General features: G+C 49.2%; 1 protein-coding gene across 4 annotated transcripts in view; it reads right to left on the reverse strand.

Annotated features, from left to right (window-relative positions):
- Window positions 1–26,949, reverse strand: part of fhod3a (formin homology 2 domain containing 3a) — a 60,245-nt gene that overhangs the window by 20,876 nt on the left and 12,420 nt on the right. The window contains exons 4-15 of one of the 4 annotated variants that reach the window (XM_056582110.1): window positions 11,494–11,561; window positions 10,921–11,026; window positions 9,414–9,508; window positions 8,188–8,299; window positions 7,620–7,714; window positions 7,180–7,323; window positions 5,975–6,204; window positions 5,677–5,703; window positions 3,840–3,995; window positions 2,998–3,591; window positions 1,154–1,288; window positions 145–195 (exon numbers count right to left, since the gene is read on the reverse strand). In XM_056582110.1, coding sequence (XP_056438085.1) covers window positions 145–195; window positions 1,154–1,288; window positions 2,998–3,591; window positions 3,840–3,995; window positions 5,677–5,703; window positions 5,975–6,204; window positions 7,180–7,323; window positions 7,620–7,714; window positions 8,188–8,299; window positions 9,414–9,508; window positions 10,921–11,026; window positions 11,494–11,561 — 1,813 coding nt within the window. The remainder of the gene's footprint in view (window positions 1–144; window positions 196–1,153; window positions 1,289–2,997; window positions 3,592–3,839; window positions 3,996–5,676; window positions 5,704–5,974; window positions 6,205–7,179; window positions 7,324–7,619; window positions 7,715–8,187; window positions 8,300–9,413; window positions 9,509–10,920; window positions 11,027–11,493; window positions 11,562–26,949) is intronic. The other 3 variants (XM_056582111.1, XM_056582112.1, XM_056582114.1) reach the window with 3 other exon arrangements.

Consider the following 26,949-nt stretch of genomic DNA (forward strand, 5'->3'; position numbering starts at 1 on the left):
CACAGGCCAAAGTATATCCCCCCGGAGATTAACTCTCTCTGTGTGTGTGTGTGTGTGTGTGTGTGTGTGTGTGTGTGTGTGTGTTCTTCTGTTTTGTGTGTCTGTGTGTGTGTGTTTGTGTGTTTTGAGCATGCACACACTCACCTCTCCTCCCGTGCATGGCGAGCCTCCTCCATTTTATCCACATAGTCCCGACTGTGAGGGACACACATTTTGGGTTTGAGTCGAAGCTTCACACACATGCACAACATGTCATATGAATGATAAAGTCATCCTGACACATTCAGTAACAGGGACCTTTCGTACAGAGGGTCTTGAAGACATCATGAAACTAACATTAACTTTTTCGGTGCTGTAATGCTCTTTTTCTGCCTTTCAACTCTTTCTTTTTACCATCTATCATCTATTTACCAAACCATGCTTCATCATTTATCACACTACAAAAGCCAAAAAGAATAAAATGAACATAACAATACAAGTTAATAACAGAGTATCTTTTTTCAACGACTCAATCCAACCAATCTTCCCTCTCAATCCCCCTCAAGTCTACAACATGCTAGCACACAGCCGGTTAGCTTGTTTTGTCGAGACAATGGAATTAAATTCCAAAGGATCATCTCTCATTTCCACCTACATTTGCTTTCCAGTGGTAGCAAGGAATAAACCACGATGAGGTGTCCCATTTTTTTCTTTGTCGGTGGTTAGCGAGCATTACCACCTTCGTTGCACATTGTTTTATCACAGTTAAATATGATATCAGTGAACTTTCTGTAACTTTTTTTTTATCAACTTTAATCTGCTGAAACTTGAATGTATTTTGACTGTGATGTGAGCACATTGTTTTTGAACTTTTACCACAACTCTCAACACAATGTGAAGAGATAATTGTTTTGGAATAATGTCGATGCCCTCGATGCATTGGGAGATATATAGAGATATATACCTCAGTTAGCAGCTAGCCCAGCTAGCGCCGGCACGCAAGGTCTCGTACTCCACTTTGTACCTCTAACGGTGTTTATCGCCACAGAGGCGTCCCGTCTGACCTCAGGCCGGAGGATAAAGAAGTAGTGCGAGTACTCTAACCTCCTGTCAATCACCTGAAGGTACCGCCCCCCCCCTACGCCTTGAAGGTGAAACAAAGAGCACCACAGACCTGTGCTTGTTCCTCTCCTCCCTCTCGATCCGCAGCAGACGCTCCTCTCTCTCCACACGGCGGCGCTCTCGCTCGGCCGCCAGCGACTCCTGATGCTGCCTGTAGGAGGAAGACAGCAGACCCCCCAGAGCAGGCCTGGAGGGGGGAGAGAGAGAGAGAGGGGGGGAGAGAAATATATGGAGAGCGGTAGAGCGAGTGAGAGGTGAAGAGAGAGAAAAATATATGGAGAGAGGTAAAGAGAGAGAGAGGAGATGGAGTAAGAGAGAGGAGATGGAGTGAGAGAGAGAGAGAGAGAGAGAGAGAGAGAGAGAGAGAGAGAGAGAGAGAGAGAGAGAGAGAGAGAGAGAGAGAGAGAGAGAGAGAGAGCGGTAGATGGAAAGAGGGAAAGATGGAAAGATGGAAGGAGGGAAGGAGGGATGTAGATAGAGAACAATATAGAGAGAGAGAGACAGAGGAAGAGGTAGATGAAAAGTGGGGTGAAACAGAAGGAGAGCCAGAGACAGAGGGACAAAGATTACTGTTAGTGTCGTGTTTATTGAGATGGGAGTCAATGCGATGTGCATGTGCACGTGCAAGCTGGGGCCCCATGTCGACGGCTAACCGGCTGTTGGTGCATGTTGAAGACCCGCTGACTGAGTAGTTTAGGGGATTTCTGATGGGCTCTCTCTTGCAAAGAGCAAGAGAGAGCATAAGGGAAGAGAGGGGTGGGGGTTAAAAGGTGGTGTATGCAGAGAGCGTTAGGCGGCAGGAGACCTCTGATGGAAGACCCCTGGGCCGCTGTTTAGCATTTTCTCGCAGAAGGGGGGATTCTGGGAAATGCCTTTTAAAAGATCCCCTGGCTGAACCAGTTATGGCCCGGCGTGAGTCTGACGCTGTTTGTTTGACTCAGCAGGGTTCAATTGGGTTCATGTTCCTGATCGAGGCATCTCTGGATACCACCAATGGCCCCACACACAGTATAATGTGAATGTGAGCCTTAACCTGTATGTCAATTATGGCACCCATTGCACTCCTGAGCATCCCTGGAAGAAGGGATCCCCTACTATGCGTTTCTTCTCAAGATTTCTTCCTTGCTAATTTCAAGGGAGTTTTTTCTTGCCCTTGATGGGGCTTGGGTAAAGGGGGCTGTCATAAATAATCGGCCTGTTAAGCCCTTTGTGACCGTAATGGTGATTAAGGGCTATACAAATAAAATTGAATTGAATTGAATTAACACTGCACGCAATAAAAACAATCATACTCAGATGACAACCCAGCATGCTGATCAGTAAATGGTGTTCTTCAAACAAAGCACTGAGAAAACCTCCCAAACCCATTGTCAGAGGATCGCTGATTGCTAGTTCGATCCCGTGTGACACAAAGAAAAACCATGTCAAAAATCAGCAAGGAAAAAGGCAAAGAAAGGTTCTCTAACAAAGTGAAGATGCAGAGGGGAACACGTGAAGGTTATTCGGGTGGAGGGTGAAAAGGTTTCTGTGGAAAGAAAAAGGAAAAAGCACAAAGGGATTGTGCAGAAGAGGGCTGAAAGGGATCAAGTGATAAAGTGACAGTGCCAAGACATAATTGCAGGAGGTGAGGACTGGAAGTAGGAAGTGCAGTGACGATGGCGGAGGCCCCGTAAGATTCAGAACAAGACGCTGTGCAGGAGCGTGGAAGGAGAAAGAGATAGAGACCGAGCCCAAAGGTGAGGGAAGAGAGTGCCGATTTGGTGCCCGAAAGTCAGGTGGGTGGGGGTAGGAGGTAGGGGGAGACGAGAAGGACCAAGAGGGAGCAGAAGATCATTATCCACTTTTCCGTTGGTTGAAGTCCAACGGAGCCACCCTTCTGGCCCTCGTTTCTCTGACCTTGGAGACGTGGGCCCAGTGGCCTCCTCCTCCGGGGCCCCGCTCTGAGCCGCTCTGGTGGTGTGGCCCGCTGCGGGCCCCGGCCCTGAGACGGGGCCGGCTGGGGGCGAGGGCTGCGGGGCCGGTGAGTCCTGGTCCAGGTCGTAGGAGAAGAGGTGGAAGGGCGAGTGGGGCAGGTAGGGCAGCCGGTCGGGCGAGGGGTGCGAGGTGCCCCGCGGCGGAGGGCTGGCCTCCTTGGAGGCCGGGACGGTCACCACCGTCCTCCTGCGGGCCAGCAGCGAGGCCAGGAGCGAGGGCTGGGGCGCCGGGACGCAGGGGTCGGGGGTCACGACGGGAGCCTGACGCCCGCCGGAGACTGGAGAGCGAGACTGGACCACACATGGCGGCGTTGGCGGCGGTGGTAGGGGAGAAGGTGCCGGGAGGAGAGCAGGGGGAGTGTGCCGGCTCCTCCTCTCTTTCTCCCCCTCCTCCTCCTGCTCCTTGTCCTTGTCCTTGTCCTTGTGCCTGTCCTGCCTCCAGGAGGACACGGTGATGGACTGCAGGGTGGTTCGGATGATGGGGGAGGTGAACGTTCGAGCCAGGCTGGGAGAGGAGCTAGAGAGGTGGATGGAGACAGGGGGATGGGTGGATGAGAGGTGAATGAAGGTTAACCATTGGATGGGTTGAGATGATGCTTGTGATGACGATTACACATCCATCCATTAATATCAGACAACAGATGGATCGCCACCAATGGCTGTTTACACATACACAAGAAGGACAGTGAAAAGAGGATTCCCTGCTTGACCCGTGTCAGAGCCACCACCGTAGAATGTCACCCAAAATAAATTGTCCAGCTATACCTGGAGCCAGTAACACTAGAGAGCCTATCAGCGCCCGCTTCCTCCTCAGCTTCTTCATCATCATCATCATCATCACCACCGTCAGACTCTGACTCCGTCACCGGGGTCTCCGCCGCTTGCTCGGGCTTTTCCTCTTCCTCCTCAAATACCTCATCTCTGCGTGTGTGTGGTGGGAGGGCGGGGAAATGTTGATGAACAGATGGAAGAAGGACAGGGGAACCCACTCAGGATGGGTGATTTGAGGGGAGAATAAGAGGTGAGAGACAATATCATGCAATGCGAAACACAAGAGATATGATGGATGATTGATAAGGTCACTATGCTGACCTTAGAGCAGATGAGGCTGAGAACTACTCACTACCACGGGATGTGATCAGAGTCCCATGACGTAGCAATCTGAACGCAATCTTCTACCATGTTTGACTGTTTCGAGAATACTAAACATCATTCATTAGTAGGGATATTTAGTACTGCCGTATGTGTTGTTTAACGATTGGCACTGCCAAAGACCTATGGGCCAATTCATTTATCGATTTACTTTCACTAATTATTTTATGATCTAATTTCTGAATCTAAAGCAATATCTGTGAAAAGCTAGAAAGCCATCTGCTGTATATCTAGGTCCGGAAATGTTTTCCTGATTCTGAAACAGTTGCAGTGAAGAAGACAAAATGATATGAAAAATTAATTGGATCTATTATCCAATGACAGTTAAAAAAGACATGCAACAGTATACACCAAAATAAAAGTAACAAACAAGGCAAACAGACAAACAGAAAGACAGATGGAAAACAAATAACAGAAAAAAATAATGAATGAGCTTTTTGTACAAAGTCTACAGGTCATGCTTCTAGTGTAGGATGTGGTTAGTTTACAAGCAAGCATCACGCAGAAGAAGAACAGGAGAGATGGGTTGAGGTGGAAGCGGAGGGAGGGGTGGGAAGGCTGATCTGACACCAGCACACGGTTCTGCCAGTCCTCATAGATGGCCGTGACCAGGTGCCCTGGGCAGATTGTGGATCAGCTCTCTGCATCCAGACGTTCTCTCTCCAGTGAAACCAGATGAATCCAGACTTGCTTCTGGGGCCCTAGCACGCTGCCAGGTGGTGTTACACAACACAAGGGCATTGGCGTGTGTCTGTGTGTGTGTGGGATAGGTGGGTGGCATATTATGGCTTTGTCTCACACACACACAGTGGTCAAGTGTTTGTTGTGTTTGTTGTATGTGTTTGTGTTTGTGTGTGTCTGTGTTTGTGTGCATGTCGGTGTGTGTGTGTGTGGCTCATGTGCTTTGTGTAAAGATCGGGTAAATACTGAACAGGATGTATTTACCGGACGAAACCTGAACCTGTCGCCATCGTTTAGGAGTGCATTCAAACCCTTCTCCAGACACATCTCCTCCTCCGTAACAACACACACACATGGCAGTGGACACACACAAACACACACATATAACACAATATAAGCCAGAGTTTACCTGCGAGTTAACCACGTTTACCTGAGGGTTAACAAAGTCTACCTCTGCTCTCCATGAAAAAACCCCAACGTTTAGGTTCCGTCCAAGCTGCCCACAACAAGTTAGTTTGATGCTACGCACGCTAGGTCGTTAGCGTCACAAAAAGGAATTTAATTAAACTTGTGTGCCTGCTTAGTGCATTGAGGACGTCACAGCTGGGTTGGTAAGAGGGGAGCAGTGTTCGTTGAAGTCATATGTTTTTAAGGGGAAACACACTTCAAACGTTGTGTTAAAAAAAGTGGACAGGATGAACTGCCATCGTAGTAAGTAACAAGGCAGCAGACCACAGACGGGTTTACTCTGTGTGACCTCTGAACTTACATGGCTGGGAGGCCACCTGACAGAGCCCTGGGAGCAGAGGAGTTCAGGGTAAAAGGTCAGGAGGGACATTGTGTGACAGACACAATGTCACACCTGTTGCTCCTCAAGTTTCTTCTTTGAGATTTTGTACCGTGCAAAAGGAATAATAACAGCCATTTTGATCCTGACTCAAAATCCTCAACAGACAGAACTTCAAGCCACTCCGTTTCACACTCATTCCCTCGTTCGTCTTTTCACACTTCCTGCGTCGACCTCTATCGCTTCCTGTCCCTCTTGCCCCCCCGCCGCGCCCTCTCACCTCTCGCTCGCGTCCCGCGTTCCACCGAAGGGACGGCCGCCTGCTCGATGCGGGGAGGCGGGGCTTAGAGGAGAGGCTTGGCCCGACCTCCCCAGCGAGGCCCTGCGGCTCCGCCTCCTCTCCAGGCCACACTTCTTGTCCCCGCCCTCGATGCTGGTCCGGCGCCGGTCCTTGCGTCCCGTTGGCGGCGGCAGACCGCCGTCGTCTCCGTCCTCGTGACGCAGCGTCGCCTGAGGGGACGGAGAGGGTGCACACGCTGAAGAGACTAGGGCTGCAACTAACGATTATTTTAATAATCGATGAATCTGTCGATTATTTTTTCGATTAATCGATGAATTGGATAAATAAAAGAAACATTTCGAATTGCCGCATCTTTATTCAAAAACTGAACATTACTTCAAATTCACAGTGCAGACTGAAGTGCAAAAACCCCAGGTTATTGCTCCAACGTCCCGGAACTATTACAAATAATATTAAATATTATATTATTATATTAATATTACAGTGGAGGTACAACACTTTTATGGAGGCCTACAGTCCAGTTTTAAGATATGACCAAAATACAAGCTGTGGTCGCTCACACTAAAGCTCGCTGTGGGCGTGCATGAACTATGAACCACGAACCAACCTGTTGGCGGCTGGCTGTAAACAGTGCTGCGCCTATGAGTAACTTATTAATCGCGCGACACAAAGAATCGACGACCAAATTCTCTGCCAACGCATTTAGTAATCGATTTTATCGATTCGTTGTTGCAGCCCTAGAAGAGACCACGCAGAAGTGTGTGTGTGTGTGTGTCTGTGTGTTTGAGTGTGTGTGTGTGTGTCCTTGTGTAAATACATGAGGGAGTGTGTGTGGGTGTTTGGGTGTGTGTGTGTTGGGCAGCAGGTTCATACTGTAGTTATGTTTTTGTGTGTTGGTATGCGTGCGGGTGCGTGCGTCCGTTTCTCTGCATGAATGTGTTTGCGCGTGTGTGTGTGTGTGCGTGTGCGTGTGTGTGTGTATGAACGAGGGAGTGGTAATGGGCATGTCTGTGCATGGATATGTTGCACAGGATGTGTATATGGCACAAGTGTACTTGTTCGCCGTGCATATGTGTTTCTGTGTTTAGCACGATATCAGAGTGTGTGTGTGTGTGCGTGTGCGTGTGCGTGTGTGTGTGTGTGTGTGTGTGTGGGAGTTGGTCGTCCCGGTGGTGCCCCCAGACCTCGTAGATGTTGAGCTGCTCCACCAGGTCCAGGTCGGTGCCCCTCCGCCCCAGGTGCCTCTGGGACACCGTGTCCATGCCCTGCTCCTCCAGAGCATCCACCATGTCGTAGAACGAGTCCTGGTCGGGCAGCGCCGCCAGCGTCTGGGCAGAGGAGAAGAGGGGGAGAGGGGGAGAGGGGGAGAGAGAGAGAGAGAGAGAGAGAGAGAGAGAGAGAGAGAGAGAGAGAGAGAGAGAGAGAGAGAGAGAGAGAGAGAGAGAGAGAGAGAGAGGAGAGAGAGAGAGAGAGAGAGAGAGAGAGAGAGAAAGAGAGAGAGAAAGAGAGAGAGAGAGAGAGAGAGAGATACGGTTTGTGATGGTATTAGTGAATGCCTGTCCATACATGGTTATGTGTTTCCAATGGGAATGAATGGCATCCGGTCAGCTGTGTTTGAATATACCTTGTTGATGAGGGTCATGGCGTAGACCAGCAGCTCTGTGTCCACGCCGTCCTTCTCATCCAGGATCTCCATGGTGCTGGCCCACGCTTTACAACCTGGGGGGTCACAACGTCTTCATCAGGGGACGGGACAAACGACTGCGGTCCAACATAAGACCCTGTCGGCCCGTCCAGATATATCTTACTTATGTTTTTTACTCGTGTTTCCGTATTTAATCGACGTCAATCCATTCATTGTCCCAACCACCCACGCATCGCTCTTTCTATGCTTTCATTCAGGCATCCATCCATTCTTCAAGCCAATCATCGAACAGCGTTGCAAATAGATGGACAATTTTTCTGTCTGTCGCCGCACCATTCAACCGACGTATATTTACTCGACTAGTTTCGGTCTATGCTGGCGCACGGCCGAACCTGAATTGGAACTGACCCCTAATCCATGTGATGAGCTACAACTGTGTGTCCCCTACTGGGTAGAGGGCCTGTTCCTGTGGAGTGGGGGGGGGGGGGCTCCACCCTTGTGGGCGTGGTCCCGACCCCGACCCCGACCCCGTGCCGCTGGGCTGTACCTCGGTCCCCGGACACGGTGGTGACGGCCTGGAGGAGCAGCGGGGTGTTGGACTCGGAGTACTCCACGAACACCAGCAGCAGCTTCAGCGCCGTCTTCACCACCAGCCGGAACTACACACACACACACACACACACACACACACACACACACACACACACACACACACACACACACACACACACACACACACACACACACACACATTACATATATTATAGAAGACTATTTGTTATGGAGGTTTCTAAGACAGGTATAATGACAGCTTCTACCCTTCGTGTGAATGTAAGTGTGTGTGTGTTTGGGGGGGGGGGTGTGCGGGTATGTTTGGATGTGTGTGCGCATTAGTGTGTGTGTGTGTTTGAGGACATGATGGAACAGTGAAAGAAGATGCCAGATTATTTATAGTCTGGGGCAAAATGAAAACAGGAGTGTGTGCTCTTTTAAAACAATACCGCAACTACAAGGAAACACGGCACCCTGGGGTCACGATACGCAACCAAACCAGCAGCAGATGTGTGAGAGTGTGTGTGAGTGTGTGAGTGTGTTTCTGTTGAGTGTGTGTGTAAGAGATAAAACAGTTTGAATAGGTTTGAGACTGCCAAATACAGTTCTACAGACCCAGTAGACAACCAGCGTATGTGTGTATGTGTATGTGTGTGTGTGTGTGTGTGTGTGTGTGTGTGTGTGTGTGTGTGTGTGTGTGTGTGTGTGTGTGTGTGTGTGTGTGAATATGTACCTGGGTTCAAGCCTGTATGTTTGTGTGTGTGTGAGTGTGTGTTTCAGTGTGAATATGTACCTGGGTTCAAGCATGTATGTATGTATACTATGTATGTATGTATGCATGCATGCATGTATGCATGCATGTATGCATGTATGCATGCATGCATGTATGCATGTATGTATGTATGTATGTATGTATGTATGTATGTATGCATGCGTGTATGTATGCGTGTATGCATGCGTGTATGTATGCGTGTATGTATGCGGGTGTGTGTAGGTGTGTGTAAGTGTGTGTGTGTGTGTGTGTGTGTGTGTGTGTGTGTGTGTGTGTGTGTGTGTGTGTGTGTGTGTGTGTGTGTGTGTGTGTGTGTGTGTGTGTGTGTGCGTTATCATGTCTCCACGCTTCTCGTTTATAGTGTTAAACCCGTTCAAATTGGGGCAACCATTAGCAAAGTGGAACCAGGCTTTTAGGAGGTGGGTGGGGGAGGGGGCTGTGGTCCATACCTTGGAGCCGATGAGAGAGTAGAGCCACTGGATAGTCTCGGCGTGGGCGATAACCCCGTTCATACCGTCCACATACAGCATAATCTGGCCCATTGCTGGGGAGGGGAGAGAGAGAGAGAGAGAGAGAGAGACAGAGAGAGAGAGAGAGAGAGAGAGAGAGAGAGAGAGAGAGAGAGAGAGAGAGAGAGAGAGAGAGAGAGAGAGAGAGAGAGAGGAGAGAGAGAGAGAGAGAGAGAGAGAGAGAGAGAGAGAGAGAGAGAGAGAGAGAGAGAGAGAGAGAGAGAGAGAGAGAGTGAAAACATTATGATTAACAGCCTCATCAGTTAAATTTACATATACATTGAGGGCATTTAGCACACTGACGCAGAGTTGATATTGTCAGGCCCGATAGAATCAACCTTCGCTGCAGCCAGCCATCAGGGTACTCTATTTTTGATGTTGTTATTATCTGCATACTATAATAATGTGTTTTGATTCATCCCCTAGGGATAAAAAAAACGGATTCAAATGTAATATCATGAAACATCAAACCGACAGAAGGAACACAGAAACCTATATGGAACTAATCCTGTGTGGAAACAATGCATAGCACCAGGTCACACAAAGGGTCAGATGAGGAGGGCTAGGGTACCAGGTGGAGGACTAGGGTACCAGGTGGAGGGCTAGGTTACCAGGTGGAGGACTAGGGTACCAGGTGGAGGGCTAGGGTACCAGGTGGAGGGCTACGGTACCAGGTGGAGGGCTACGGTAACAGGTGGAGGGCTAGGGTACCAGGGGGAGGGTGGAGGGCTAGGTTACCAGGTGGAGGACTAGGGTACCAGGTGGAGGACTAGGGTACCAGGTGGAGGACTCAGATACCAGGTCGAGGGCTAGGTTACCAGGTGGAGGACTAGGGTACCAGGTGGAGGGCTAGGGTACCAGGTGGAGGGCTAGGGTACCAGGTGGAGGGCTAGGGTACCAGGTGGAGGGCTAGGGTACCAGGTGGAGGGCTAGGGTACCAGGTGGAGGGCTAGGGTACCAGGTGGAGGGCTAGGGTACCAGGGGCAGGACTAGGGTACCAGGTGGAGGGCTAGGGTACCAGGTGGAGGGCTAGGGTACCAGGTGGAGGGCTAGGGTACCAGGGGCAGGACTAGGGTACCAGGTGGAGGGCTAGGGTACCAGGTGGAGGGCTAGGGTACCAGGTGGAGGGCTAGGTTACCAGGTGGAGGGCTAGGGTACCAGGTGGAGGGCTAGGGTACCAGGTGGAGGGCTAGGGTACCAGGTGGAGGGTTAGGGTACCAGGGGCAGGACTAGGGTACCAGGTGGAGGGTTAGGGTACCAGGGGCAGGACTAGGGTACCAGGTGGAGGGTTAGGGTACCAGGGGGAGGATTGGGGTACCAGGTGGAGGGCTAGGGTACCAGGGGGAGGGCTAGAGGGGGGTCAGAGGGCTGATAACATCACCGCTGGACGTGTCAGGTTGCAATGTTTTGTTGGATCGCAGTGTGTGTGTGTGTGTGCGGGGCATACCTCTCAGTATGTAGTTCTGGTAGTTCTGGTCGGCCTCCGCCCCGACCTTGATGAGGCAGGTGAGGCCCTCAGCCATCACAAACTCATGGACCAGGTCCTTGTCATCCTGGTTCAGAAATTATAAGTGATTTAAAATGTAACAATGAGGCGGGATATCTTAAATTGATCTAAGACGGCACAGCAGAGGGTTGTCTCGCGTGTTGGCACGCACTTACTTTTTTACGATAATACCCAGACGCATTTTTTATTTTATTCAAATCCATGCAGAGTTGTGTTTCGTATTTATATACTTGGCAATATACCATCAAAAGAATCCTTGTATTTGCCAAATCTCATGGGCAATAAAGTTCTTTCTGGTTCTGATATAATTGTCCTGTGCGTCTGTCCGCATTCTACCAAGTCACCAGCAGGTGGGGTCAGCGGTGTCAGGAGCGAGTCGGTCTGCCGCAAGATTTTTGCTGACTCCTCAGCCAGGATCCCCGCTGCTGGGCTCCACATGAAGTGACATGAACACCCCGTCTATCAGCATCAACACACTGCCATATGCAGATGACATCCACAGTGTGATGTTACCTGAAATATCTGCTTCAGGGAGAACAGCGCCCTTCTCAAGTCGCGTCCGTTGGAGTTATATAGCTTTTCTGTAGTATAAGAAAAAAAAGAACAAAGGATATGGTCACTAGTGGGTATATTTATGCATAGGTGTGTATGCGTCATCAACAAAAGTTGTGTCTTGAGCATACAGTATCTCATATGGGCCCAGCTCACACACACTCAGACACACACACATGACCCCCCCCACACACACACACCCACAGACACACCCACAAACACACACACACACACACTCGCACACACACACACACAGACGGTGGCAGAAACATGTGAGTAATGACCTTATCAACAAACGATTGAATTCACTCCTCAAAGCGTCCAGGTACAATACCTGCCAACGCCTTTTGAGTAAGTACATCCGACAATCACACGCACAATTATTCCATTATCCTTAAGTGCTCGACAAATACCCGTGTTGATGGATTTAATACTGACATTAAATCAACAGATAAGAGCAGAAGAATGACTGTATGCAACCGGGGAAAAGACGCCTAACCACTCGCTTTGTCTTCTCAAACCTAGAAACGTGTTTGATTCCGTCAGTAGGAAGGTACGAGTAATACCTTATGTGCTGGGGACACAAGAAAAGAAACAAAAAGCTCCACCACTTTCTTTATCCTCTTCTTTATTTTCTATCACAACATTCCAACTGACAGAACCAATCTAGTCTCACCGCTACGGCGAGAGTTGATTGGTTCTGTCGGTTGGTAAGAGAAGGTCCTGGAAGGCAGATGAAAGGGCTTCAATCACCTGCAGTGCACTTTTCAACGTGTGTACCTCCCTGCAGCTTGTGCATGGCATCACACAAACACACACACACACACACACACACACACACACACACACACACACACACACACACACACACACACACACACACACACACACACACACACACACACACACACACACACACACACACACACACACACACACACACGCTGTGCTGAAAACCGCGTTGGCGGTGGCGGCGATTAGTGCCTTGACGGAATGTTAATGAGCGGGAGGGTGAGGTATTCAGGTCACGACACGGAAACACGTTGAGATGAAGAACTGTAGCTCCAATGGGCACGCCTCCCTCTCCCTTTCTCCCTCTCCTCTCCTCTCTCTCTCTCAACTCCAAGGTGATAACCCAGTACAATAACTGAAGACTCTATGTGTGTGCAAGATTTTTGTCCGGCATCTGTGTTTTCCTGCACTGTTTTATGATGTGCACAACACGTCCACGATCATCTGCACAGTTTGGAACATGCACATGCTAAACACAGCCATGTACAGCCGGACGAAATGCATTATTTAGTGGGAAATATGTGGTGGGGGGGGGACCGTTTCGAATGTGTATTTTGTATTCTTTGCATGTGTTGATAGTCTCTCAGTGCATCACAGTGGTCTACAGCACAGAGGAAGGGAGCGACCCCAAAGGTTAGCCCCTCGCTTGGGCGACCGCCAGCCTGATCTGTCCCGCTTTTTGGAGCTTAGCTGAGATATCCACTGTCCTGGAAGCTAATGCTAAAGACAGGGTCACAATGATGCATCGCGGTTCCATGCTGGTTCTGCTAGGACTCAAACAGAGTGAGAGAAGAGCATGGAAGATAGAGTAAGAACTGAGAAGTGAGAAGAAGAGACTGAGAAGAAGAGAGTTAGATATGACAGTTGAAGAAGAGAGTGACACAAAAGAGAGAGAGAAGAGGCTAATAACAGAGAAGAAGAGAGGGAGAGAGGCGAGGATGGGTAGAAGGGTGAGACATGAGCGTTAAAGAAGAGAGTGAGACAGAAGAGTGAGAGAAGAGAAGAGAGTCATAGAAGAGCGTGAGGCAGAAGAGAGTGGGAGTATAATGTTAAAGCAGAGGAAGACGAGGAGGGCGACCACAGAGTGAAGGCCACCATCGCTTAACAAAAGAGACGGGGCCAATTGGTGGTGGCCAGACACAAACCCTAAAGTGAGAAGATTGGTGCACACTTAAAGACTGGCCGAAAGGCTACTTCCCTTTTGCAAAAGTGACACACTCTTCATCTGCAGTAGAACGACCATCTGATTCTAAAGCACTGCTAAGGTAGATATTTGACCTTGTGCAGTGAAATGATTCCAGAGTCGGCCTGGTACTGGGAGGGGTTTCTGATGCGCAGAACCCGCGTGTTCACAGCCTGTCGTGATGAACATAGGAACACATGGGTCCACTTCAGCAGAGGGGGAGAGTAGTTCGACATTATTAGAAAAATTACTGCACAGAAATATCTCAAAGATATCCCGTGGAGAAAGTGGGCCGCTCAAAAGGGCGATAGTGGGGTGAATTGTCAGGGAAGTACTTCAGTGGACCAAAGGGGGGGGGGGGGGGGGGGGGTGTGTAAAAGCATCCTCGACCTCATGAACACCCACTATAGGTCACCTTCCCCAGGGGCCCTGATCAATGTCCAATCCAATCACCCACAGTTCCTGTTGTGTTCCGGAAGGTCCGTCGGGAACACCGGCTTAATATCAATAATGGTGTCCGATGAGAGGAACAAGTGGTCGTTGGGCAGGCCAGACATCGTCGTGTTACAAAAATAAAATCCAGACTGCAGTCAGCAGACAGAGATAGAAAGAGAGATGGCGAGGGAGCTATGGTGCAAAAGAGCAAGAGACAAAGGAGAGAAAGGGAAAGGGCGAGAGTGTGTGTGTGCGTGCGTGTGTGTGTGTGTGTGTCTGTGCCTGTGTGCGTGTGTGTGTGTGTGTGTCTGTTTGAATGTGCGCGTGTGCATGTGTGTGTTTGTGTGGCAGCAATCCTCGGAGAGACATCAAACAGCAAAGGACACGTGTCCTTCCCTACAACCAATCCTGCGAAATTGGCCTTCAATTACTCCGGGAATTGCAAGTGACTGCTTAGCAACATACGCAACAGCTTTCCTGGTCTGACTTGGTTCAAGAGCACATCAACAGCACCAGATAACCCGAGAGGTGTTTGGCTAGCGGCCGCAACAGCCGTGAAGTAGAGCTCAATAAATGGCTGATGAGCTAAGCAGGCCAGCATTTGGCATTGTCACGGCCACGAACCTTTGATGACAAAGGTTCGTACAAAACACCACAACAGTTTGTAGCGTTGTCGTCAGACGATACGCAGACGGAGGCCGGTGTCTGTTGTGAATCTGTTTATTCCCTCTCAACTGACCTGTACATTAATGCGTGCGAGCGAAAGTGTCAGCTGATAACCGAGCTGCGTTGGGGCCCGATGGTATACATTGTATTTAGTCCACAGTATTGATACATTGACCGAGCATGCCATGTCAATCGACAAAATCGGGTGGGTGGGGTGGCGTCGAGAGAGGGAACTTGCAGACAGAGCACTGATGTAGAAGGGAGAGATAGGTTGTTTGTATGATACGTACAGCATACACACATAAAAAGCAAAGTCACAGAGAAGTGTGCCAGATTTTGAATTCAAACAACCAAAGAAACATCACCCATGGCTGACGGAAGGCTTTGCTGTTGCTAACCAAGCAATTATACTCAAATTATGGCTCTTACATCTTACCTACAGCACCTTTAAGGCAAACAACTTGTTTTAATCCATCAATAGAAATGGATGTTTGCGGATCATGAATTGACAATTCATAATAAGTGAGTAGTAGTAATGGATTATGTAGGAGTCTGACAAATCCACAAAACTGCACCAGCAAAGTCGCATCAATGTTATTCAGTGGTAGCACAAATAGAGTTTGAAGAATTTAAATAATCAATGACCTGTGTTTTCCTTTCGGCCCCAAATTGCCCCAGCTGTCTCCGAGAGGCAGGTCTGGCAAGCCCACTCACCACAGGACTTCAACCATCAAATCAATCTAACAAATCTCTCTTAACTTTGACCTTTTGGGGGCTGGGGGCTGTCAATTGCATGGAGGGGAAAAAACAGTCATTTTACAATTAATTAACGGCCCATTTTTTCCCCTCTGCATGGGCATGGAAAAACAACACAACGCTTTAACTCGTTAACCCGGTCGGTCCGAAGAAGAATGGACCAAGCAGAACAAGAGGAAAGGTATGTGGCTGATAGACAAGAGGGGTGTACGATGGAGGGCCTTCCGCCTTCTCCATGGCCCTATGGGTTTTAATGTGGCAAGAACCACTGGAAGACTGCCTGGGCCCTATGTGTCTGTTTCTGTGTGTGTGTGTCTGTTTCTGTGTGTGTGTGTGTGTGTGTGTGTGTGTGTGTGTGTGTGTGTGTGTGTGTGTGTGTGTGTGTGTGTGTGTGTGTGTGTGTGTGTGTGTGTGTGTGTGTGTGTGTGTGTGTGTGCGCGTGCTGTGTCTGTGCATGAGTGTGTCTGTGTGTCCATGTGCGTCTGTGTGCATGTGCATGTGTTCACAGACCAGAGAGGCACAGTCTGGTCAAGGAGAGGCAGCCGTTCATTTATAGCTCAGACTTTTTTTTACTGTTCTGTTTTGGAGGAACAAAACCATTCCTGCTGCCATGACCTCAAATGCACCCAAACTCTCAGAGGAAGGCTCCTGATTGACTGACATGCCTGCAAGTTATAGAGCACACACACACAGACACACATGCACACATGCACACACACACAAACAAGAAAAGTAATAGAGCAAATGCACAAGCACACAAAAACACACATACTCATGCAAACCACACACATGCGGATGCAAAAATGCACACATGCTGCATATAAGATGCATTCAGACACGCACACACACAGACACACACACACACACACACACAAACACACAGATAGGACTGTGAGTTATAAAGCAAATGCACACACAAACACACATACACAAATCAGACAAAGTGATAATTGCATGCACCTATACAGCCATGCATATTGTGTACACACAACACTAAATCACAGAGAGAGAGGGTGAAAGGAAATTAACTAACCCTATAATAAAGTGCTCTGGCCTAATTAACCATTATACTACGTTTACTGATAACGTTCCTGAATGCAGTAGAAATCTCACGGACAAGAGAGCTGGTGTTATCCAAAAAGCTTTTTAAACGCAGCCCAAACGTTCCCCCGCTATGCGAGCAAACCGCGTTCTTCGGTTAACACCTATAATTCCCCAGAGTCCCCCAGTGTTTGCCAGCACCGTGTATATAATTAGAGCTTTATCTGGAGGGACGACCCGGAGGACGGCCGGAGTCCGGTTACCGTCTGCAGTCGCAGAGTGCCACCAGAGGACCGGTTCTGGGTCACTTACACCGTGTGGAAAGACAAATAGCTTCCAATGCGTTAACCACTCTTAACCTTACACACGTCACAAGTTGCTACTTCATCCGTGGCATCGTTTTTTGAGCGAACTGAGCGGAAAAGTAAGAGCCATCTACCCCTCCGGATTGGGAGCTCTTTTCCCCGTGGAATATGATTCCCCATGGGAGGGAAATAGTTTTCGAAAGGATTTAAATATATGTGAGAGAGATATGCGAGCCATGTTAATGAACAAAATACCAAACAAACACATAATGTTAAAGCTACAGTTGGCAATTTGGAGAAAAAACAGCCAGAGTAAGATCGATTTTGAAAGCAGCCAATAAAATAAATCCCAGCCCTCTCCAAAGCAACTCCTCTCAGACACTTGACGATCTCGCCAGCTTTAGCGAAGAGGTCTGCCTCGCAGGGTGGAGGATTCTGGTCATGCTCAATGGGTGCATGGGCAGTGTGCGCCGGTAGCCGGGCTGGCAAGTAGACAGACAGATGGGCCATCCAATCATTTTATTCGGACCGAATGAAATGATTGGACGGGCCTATTAAAGGCCTGTGACAGCCTGAGAGACCGGAATTGTATCTGTATCATTTTAGAGCATTTGAATTGTTGATTGCTGTCGGGATGTAAAGAGAGTTTCAACAAATGCTTCTCGTGGTTTTGCTCTCACAGTGGCACAGCGCGCCTGGGATTTGCATCTCCATTAAAGCAGGGCTACCCACTTGGAGATGTGTCTTTAACTGTAGACACACTTGTCTTGAGTCGAGCAAACACCCACCCTTATTGAAGACTATTACATCTTCGATTTCAGTTGGACGTTCAATATTCTCCCTTTATGCTTCCTAATCTTAAAAGATCATTGAGTGACCATTTATTTGAGATTAGTCTGGTTTACACATTAGACAAAGTTTCACACATATTTCCCACAGTGCCACCAATGTCCTCGATATTTGGAAAAAATGGCAATGAATAGAACATGAAAGAAATCTGACCTTTGGCAAGCGAATATCGTCCAACTAAAATCCCGCGGTGCGCTTCTATCTAAACCTTCATAACCCTTTTTTAATTAAACAGTTATAGGAACATACGAATAATAAATCAAGCTGTTGTTAACTCTAGCCATACTCGGCATGCATGGCTATCTCAGACACAGGAACGCACAGTTATTGTATTTTTATCTGTCTGTCTTCCTACGATTTGAGAGACAACTTCTGGCTCCAAACAGAGAGCAGAGCTGACGTTACAGCTTGCCGCGTTAGACTGGTAATGGAAACGCAGATCAGTGCGGCATGGTTTGATTCGGCGCTGCCAAATGTGCCAATGGAAAAGGGCCACTCGCCTAATGGCTAACAAGATTAGTGCCGTGACCCCCTTGGCTAATACAGCAACATCCTTCAACCCAAAATACAACACACTCTAACACACACACACACACACACACACATAAACACACGGGTGAATACAAATCTCTGCTGGAGCTCGTTCAGCTCATTTACTATTTTTTAAGCAACGGCTGCAGTGCGAGATACACAAACTGTGGGAGGAAGATTGAAGAAAATCTCTGTTAGCATAAGCAAACCAGAACCAAAACAAACCAGCTTAAACTGCTACTGCTAATCCTGGACACAAAAGTCATGGAAATCGGCCAGGACATTGTTTCTTCAAGAACAGTGGTCTCTCTCTCTGTCTCTGTGTGTGTGCGTGTGTGTGTTTGTGTGTCTGTGCGTTTGTGTGTGCATTTGCAAGCGTGCGTGCGTACGTGCCGGTGCGCGTGTGTGTGTTTGCGTCTGTATACCGTATAGGTTGATTTTGTCCTGGGTTTTCGACAGTGCGCAGATGAAGACAGACCCAGGAGTTTTCCCATTCTAAGTATATCTTTCATGAAACCCTCATGCCGGTCAGGTCATGCGAGGCTAAGGTCGGTCTGGGTAGGGGCCGCTGTGGAGGCAACAGAGAGGGGGTAGCAGTTTAAGCCATTATTATAAACCGCTGACTCCCATCTCTGGAGGATTCAATCACCCCCCCTCCAGAAAAATTAAGCCTCCCTCCTGGCCTGAAGAGGCCAGACTGTCATTGGGTTCATTTCGGCAGGGGGTAAACTTCCTCAACACACCTTCATACACCAACACACACCCTCCCCCTATCATCACCGGAAGAGTGCTCAGTATAGCTGGCTAGCCGGATAAAGTGTCAAACGTACGGTTAGAGATGGAGAGATTAGCTTTCTAGTTCTACATGGAGTCGTCCAAGTCATGCCAGAGTATTAGTAGAGAGAGGCAAAACTGCAGCGACAATTGTAACCGTATCTACATCTATCTATATCTATCTATTTCTATCTGTGTCTATATTTGTATGTTGCTTTCAAACCCCCAAAATAATTTCAGAGTAAAGGTCAATGGCGGGAAATGTAGAAGGAGAGGTATAACAAAATCGGATGGTATTAGCAGAGCTTCTTCTCAAGGTTTCTTCATTCTTTATGAGGTCCTAGTCCCTCGTAAGGACCCAGGGTCCATGAAACGGAAGTCGGCCTTTAAAGTAAAGTTTAAAGCCCCATCCAAAGCATGTAATTATTTTTCATTATCATCCATGTTTCCACGGCAACATAGAATAATACCCACTCAAACGATCACATCCCGACGATACCACACCAGCTCTGTGTGTACTACGGCTACGTGTATACCTGCTCAGCCTCCGTCAAGAGCTCCAATGAAAACAAACAAAGTATCGCACGGCCTGCACGCTGCACGTGAACCGGCCTCCCAATCTGAGATCGGCCCGGACAGCTGACCCGTGTAGTGTTTCCCCACGCATGCGTCAACGCCTCAGAGCACCGGTACTTCCTGCCGACCCCGGCAAGGCAGAGGATGGTGGGCGGGCCGAGCAGCGGTGGAAGGCAGCGAGCCTGGGGCCACAGCAGAGGGGACCCATCAGCTATTTTATAACCCTCTACTTTACGCCTGTTGCTCTTGGCCCCCCGCCGGCGGGACAAGGAGCGGGGAAGTGTCCTGTATTATGGAAGGACGTAGAAAGTCTGGATATAGCCTCTGTGCTGTGTGTGCGTGCGTGTTTGTGTGTGTGTGCATGTGTGTGTGGCTTTGTGCATGTGTGTATCTGTCCAACACTATAGTGTGTGTGTGTGTGTTTGTGTGCATGCATTGGGTTTGTGCATGTGTGTATGTGTCTGACACTATAGTATGTGTGTGAGTTTGTGTGCGCGTGCGTGCGTGCGTGCGTGCGTGCGTGTGTCCGTCTTCACTTTGTAGATCTTGCAGTGAGCCCAGAGTGAAACCCTAAAGGATTTCTCTATCTCGCTCTGTCAGAGACGCACACACACACACACACACACACACACACACACACACACACACACACACACACACACACACACACACACACACACACACACACACACACACACACACACACACACACACACACACACACTGAGGACGGGAACTTTTCAACCTGGGCGGTGAGTGAATGAAGGCTGTCAGCTGTGACAGAGGCTCAGCAACACTCACATCTCCAGGGAGGAAACCTCGCTCAAACAAAAACATAAACAAATAGAACCACCCATCTGCCGAACACACACACAGGGGCGCGCACACACACGCGCACACCACGCCCGCACCCACACACCCACGCATACAGACACACAAGGACGCATGCACTTTGTACACACAAACACACACAGACCAACACAGATATAAAACCAGCCTGGTCAGACTGACTGGCTGTGCCCTTCATTTCCCCCTGGCATCAGAAAGTAATTTAACTCTCACAACAGACCCACACACAGATACACACACACACACACACACACACACACACACACACACACACACACACACACACACACAGCACAAACACTAACAGCCCTGGCTTTTCTTAGAGATGACACACAGCGACAAGGTTCCGTGGGCCAGATATTCCCTGGGCCCTTTTTTCCCAGGCCGCGTTACCGTGGTGATGACAGGCCTAAACCCTGATTGGCTCCGCCCCATTATTAGCGGTGCGTTGCCGACGCAGGCCCTGCGTCTGCACCGTGTCCGCAGCTCACCACACACGCTCACCGCCGGCTCATTCATCATGCTCACTAGCGAGTCGTCGAGGAAAGAGGCTAGTTCAGAGATAGTTGGGTATTTATGATTTATGTAATCGGGTAATCCTCCTCAATTGGCTACCGTGTGTGTGTCTGTGTGGTTTGTGTGTACGTGTATTATGTGTGTGTACCTGCTTATTAACGTGTGTTTGTGTGTGTGTCTTATGTGTGTGAACCTGCTTTTTAATGTGTGTAAGTGTATACGTGTGTGTGTGTGTGTGTATGTGTATGTGGGTGTGCATGTGTGCGTGTGTGTGCACGTGCATTTGTGTGCGTGCGAGCGAACGTGCGCGCATGTGTATGTCTTTATACGGGGAAGGATTGGTTATTTCTGTGCGTGTGCGTTTGCCGTCTGCCTGCGTCAGCATGAGCGCCGACCAATCACTGCGAGGACAAGTTCTCCACCCGCCGCTCCGCTGTGATGTATTGCACTCGACTCGTCCCCGGCCCCAACGTCTCCTCCAGCGCTCGCACGCCATGCCCTCGCTAGCACGCTCACCTTCAACCCGAGACCATGAATGGCGCCGAGGCGGAGGCAGGCTGCAGTGTGTCCTCGCACAGGGCCCGCCGTCTGAGCGCATTAGCCCCCCGGCTGCGTGCTGCATGCCAGACACACACACAGAAACGCACACACACACACACACACACGTGCAAAAAACACGATCCGAAGGTCGCTTGCAGGGAAAAGGCCGCGTATGCCATTCCTCATTACTCCCACCACATGCGTACGAACATGGCACGTGAGGGACAGGCGTCCACTGTTCTGCGTCCTGTCTCTCCCTTGATCTCTATCTCTCTCTCTCTCTCTCTCCATGCCCCCATCCCTCGGTAGCTAAGCCCGCATCCTCTCTCACTCGCTCTCCTGCACCCTGTCACTCTGTGACTCGTGGCCATGATGTCATGATACCATGCCACCATGATGCCATGATGTCATTATGCCATGATGTCATGATGCCATGATGTCATGATGCATGGGTTCATGATGCCATGATGTCACGATGCCGTGATGTCAGTTCAGAGGGAGGTTTTTTTATGGTCACATGCCGGGACCATAAAAAGAATCACGGACCCTGGGGGCTTGGAAATGTGAGAATACAAAATGAAAGAGAAACACATAAGGAAAGGAGACAGTGAGAAAGAGAGAGAGGGTGCTAGAGAGACTTTAAACCAATAGCAGAATGATAATGCAGAACATGGAATCCCCCTCTCTCTCTCTCTCTCTCTCTCTCTCTCTCTCTCTCTCTCTCTCTCTCTCTCTCTCTCTCTCTCTCTCTCTCTCTCTCTCTCTCTCTCTCCTCTCTCTCTCTCTCTCTCTCTCTCTCTCTCTCTCTCTCTCTCTCTCTCTCTCTCTCTCTCTCTCTCTCTCTCTCTCTCTCTCTCCTGGGGCGGAGGGGGGGTCTAAATGTGTCCCGGTCAAACAGGCGCGAGCTAAAAGGGGGTCACTGTGGCAAGAGAAGGGGGGGGGGACCTGGGGGCGGCCTTGTTATTTCGGAAGGCAGTATATCCGGTGTGAGTTCTGCCTCCACCTGTTGCAGTGTGTGTGACTGTGCGTATGTGTGTGTGTGTGTGTATGTGTGACCTCTCCATATCATCGTCCATTCGCTTTCGTCCTCCCTTCTTCTCCATTTCCCTGCATTGACCCCTGTTCTCTGACCCTGTTTGATTCGCCCATAGCGGTCTTATGCTGCCCACAGAAGACTTTTAACCTCTCAAATTGTGGAGGCTGTTCACTCGCTGTGGTCATTCCTGTGTGTTGTAAATATTCTTCGACATGACTCTCTCACGTGGCTGTCCGAATGCCTACTCCGTCCCTTTGGTGCGCTGTAGTTTAGCTTACAGACCTGACATATGGTTTCACTCTCCACTGTCTATATGAGCAGAGGAAGGAGTCCACACTTCTTGGACCTGTGCCGCTCCCGTTGGTCTGGCAGGTGCATGTCCTCCATCTTTGTTTCCCTCCTGCGGCACTTCCCCTCTGCTGAGCGATTCACCATCCCACTTTTCCTTCCCTGCTTCCTTATCCCTTCTTTTATTTTCCTTTCCCCCCCCTACCCCTTCTCTCACTTTTGCGCCGTCTCTCTCTCTTTCCCATTCTCCCTCTCCCTCGCTCTCTCTTTCTCAACACACATGCTGTAATGTCATTATGCCTCAACTACCCCCTTACACACACACACACACACAAACTTAGAGAAACAAACGCACACACACGCACACACACACACACACACACACACACACACACACACACACACACACACACACACACACACACACACACACACACACACACACACACACACACACACACACACACACACACACACACACACACACACACACACACAGACACACACACACACAGATAGGCCAGTTGATACTCCAAGCTAATTGTGTTGTGTTTTTTTTACTACATTATGTCTTCCACAGTCAAATGCTGTACCAGATCCAGTCCAGGGGACGCACAAAAGTCACATAACACATTTACACAGCGACATGAAACATATAACAACATACACATGCACACAAGTGCACAAATAATACACACACACACACACACACACAGGCATCCACACACACACACACACACACACACACACACACACACACACACACACACACACACACACACACACACACACACACACACACACACACACACACACACACACACACACACACACACACACACTAATGAGGTGTCATATTTCTGGGCCTGGCAAAGTGAAACCAAAACACGGCGTGTCACAGCAGAGTGGTCCTTCTCTCTCTTTCTCTCTCTCGTTTTTCTCACACGGCCGCCCACTGCACACAAAACGCTGCACTGCGTCCTCATGGAAGCACACACAAACACACATGCACACACAGGGGCACCACTGCGTAAAAGGTATCCCGATGCCAAAACACGGTGCACAGCTGGAGCGCACCATAAAAGCGATCACCCCAATAAGAAGAAGGGGGACATGGCGCCATGGAATTTCACAGTAGGAACCAGAGCTGCAGTGGAGTTAGAGTAGAGAAGGAGAGCACAATATAGTAGAATAGAGTAGAGCAGATCAGAGCAGAGAACAGCACAATAAAGTAGACAAGAGGTATAGTAGAGTAGAAGAGCAGAGTAGAGGAAAGTAGAGGAGTAGAGTTGATTAGAGTACAGTCGATTAGAGCAGAGCACAGTAGAGTAGAGAAGAGAAGAGAAGAGAAGAAAAAAGCATGCAGGGCAGAATAGAGTAGAGCAGAGCATCACAGAGTACATTACATTAGAAGTGCTTATCAGAGCAAAGTAGAGTTTCTATAAGATAATAAAGAGCAGAAACGAGGAGAATACAATAGAATGCGTTGGGTCTTTTCTTTCCCTGCACATTACTGGATATTCAATGTTTTCCTTCCCTCACGTCACGGTGGACGTCGACTCCTGTCAGAGCACATAAGGGTTCAACCGCAAAGGAAGGGAAAGAAATAAAGGAAAACTCGACCACCCTCCAAACATCCATCCCCAGATGTGTCATCGCTCCATTCGGCACCACCCGTCCTTTCCCTCATGTCCCCCCCCCCACCCCCTCCAGCTCGCCACCCATCCTCTGCCTCTGTGGTGAGCAAGGCATTCACCCGCGGGAGCTAAATGCTAACTGTTGCTCTTCTGGGGCACAGCTGCTGGTGCAGGCTGAGGGGAAACTATTTGAGGGATTCAGCCTCTCTCTCTCTCTCTCTCTCTCTCCCTCTTCCTCTCCCTCTCTCCCTCTCTCACTCGCTCTCTCTCCCTCAAACAGTCGACGTGTGTGCTTTGTGGTGAATGATCCCCGTTAATGAGTTAGCGGAAAAACCAAAACACAGCCTTGCATGCTGACACGTGCGGGCGTGATCGCACTGTGCATCGATAAAACACAAACTGGTCCAGGCTTGTCAACGTTTAACGATTCGGACATGGTGTGCCCATGCAAACACACGCACACTCACACGCATAACTGAAACGAATTATTGGTCAATGTCACAGGTGTTCCATAAAAACGAAATGGTCATGTACCAAGACCAACATAGCCCAAAGGAAGAAGGAAAAGATGTTCAAAAAGACAGTCGGAAGGACAAATGGAAGGTAGACACAGGAAGCTGTCACAACAATCGATATGGGCCAGAATAAAAGCCAGTGCCGCAGAAGCTCTATCAGAGGGTGTGTGTTGCTGACATGGTACATCGAGGATGCAGCGGATCAGGTTGAAATGTCTCAAATACACACACACACACACACACACACACACACACACACACACACACACACACACACACACACACACACACACACACACACACACACACACACACACACACACACACACACACACACACACACACCCCGTCAACCTACGTTCATTGACATTATCTCCCCGTCACACAACGCTAGGACGTTAACTCCTATCTCTTTGTCCCAAGCAGCTGTTGTCGTAGGGTTCTCCCTCTCTCTCCCTCTCGCTCTCTCTTTTCTGAAAGACAGGGAAGCTTTTTTTCACCTGATATCATGCTGCATCAGGCAGAGATCCACTAGATATATATTTGACGGTGTAACTTAAATAATAAAAAGTACATCGGCGAACAACGTAGATGATCAAAAGGAAAGAGGTGAGATCGGATGACCGGAGGGAGGGAGTGAGTGAGTGAGTGAGTGAGTGAGTGAGTGAGTGAGTGAGTGAGTGAGTGAGTGAGTGAGTGAGTGAGTGAGTGAGTGAGTGAGTGAGTGAGTGAGTGAGTGAGTGAGTGAGTGTGAGTGAGTGAGTGAGTGAGTGAGTGAGTGAGTGAGTGAGTGAGTGAGTGAGTGAGTGAGTGAGTGATTTGACATGTTACACTACTTCTCTCCTAGCGACTATTAAAGGCGACCTTTGACCCTTGCCCCTCCCTGACTGCAGAAGAAGGGGATGAAGGGATGGCTAGGCTAGGATTTTTAGAGAAGGATAATTGGTGGAAATAAATCACAGAATACAAGGCATATCTATACAAAAACACACAGTGGGGGGTGGGTGGGGGTCGGCAGTGAATTCCTGCACTAAGTGACAGTGGTTTGGAACGGTTCCAAAAGGCACCCAAATCTCTTTTGTTGCGTGCACATTTTTCTGGGTCCTTTTTCACTCATTATGGTGGGCTATCTGTCACAAGGCATCCGCCTTGAGTACATGCCAGGACCACTCCTGTGCTGTGAAATTAGACAGTCAATCTCAATCTCTCTCGTCCGGAAGCCTTCCATGTAAAACAAAAAAACCTGAAGAATGCAGGCCAGTGGAAGATTTGGGATGGCACCAAGGTAACTGGTCGAGCTGGGTATGGATGATAATTGGGAGATGAATGATTGATAGCAAATTGGCTTGTGGTGCAGCGGTCGGTAGGGCTCTATGACTCATTGGGCACAGCATGCATAGCTGAAATACCTCAATATTAGAAGAGAAAAAAAAAAGGGTCAAATGACTAGCGATACAGTATATGTATAGTATATGTACAGTATATGAGACAATTTAACCTCATGTCTGTCTTGGATATTATGAAGGCCCTGAGTCAGTGAAGCTCTATCTACGCCATTTCACCTTTCTTCTTTCGGCAGTGTTCTTTGTGGAGTTCAGCGTGAGGTTCCTCCCTGGTCACATGTTCCTGCGATGTCCGGCGCGTTCCAAGAACGCCCCCAAGTTCAATTTCACGACCCCGCCGACCCCTCAAGCGCCCCACCCCACCACCTTCCTGGCAACACTGCGTCTCTCTCTCTCTCTCTCTCTCTCTCTCTCTCTCTCTCTCTCTCTCTCTCTCTCTCTCTCTCTCTCTCTCTCTCTCTCTCTCTCTCTCTCTCTCCCTCTCTCTCTCTCTCCCTCTCTCTCCCTCTCTCTCTCTCTCTCTCTCTCTCCCTCTCTCTCCCTCTCTCTCCCTCTCTCTCCCTCTCTCTCCCTCCCTCCCCCCCCCCACACTTCCAACCAGATAAATAGACAACGATTCGGGGGAGGGGTTGTAGTCGGGGGGGGTGGAGGTGGTGGGTGGAGGGTGGTGCTCGGGTGGGGTGCAGAGAGCGTCGGGTCAGGAAGGATATAATTAACCCTCTACCCAGGCCCTCTCTGGCGGTCGGGTGTTCACCGGTCTGCAGGCCACAGAGTCCTACTGACGC

This window comes from Gadus chalcogrammus, chromosome 22, assembly GCF_026213295.1.
Source record: "Gadus chalcogrammus isolate NIFS_2021 chromosome 22, NIFS_Gcha_1.0, whole genome shotgun sequence".
NCBI classification, from domain to species: domain Eukaryota; kingdom Metazoa; phylum Chordata; class Actinopteri; order Gadiformes; family Gadidae; genus Gadus; species Gadus chalcogrammus.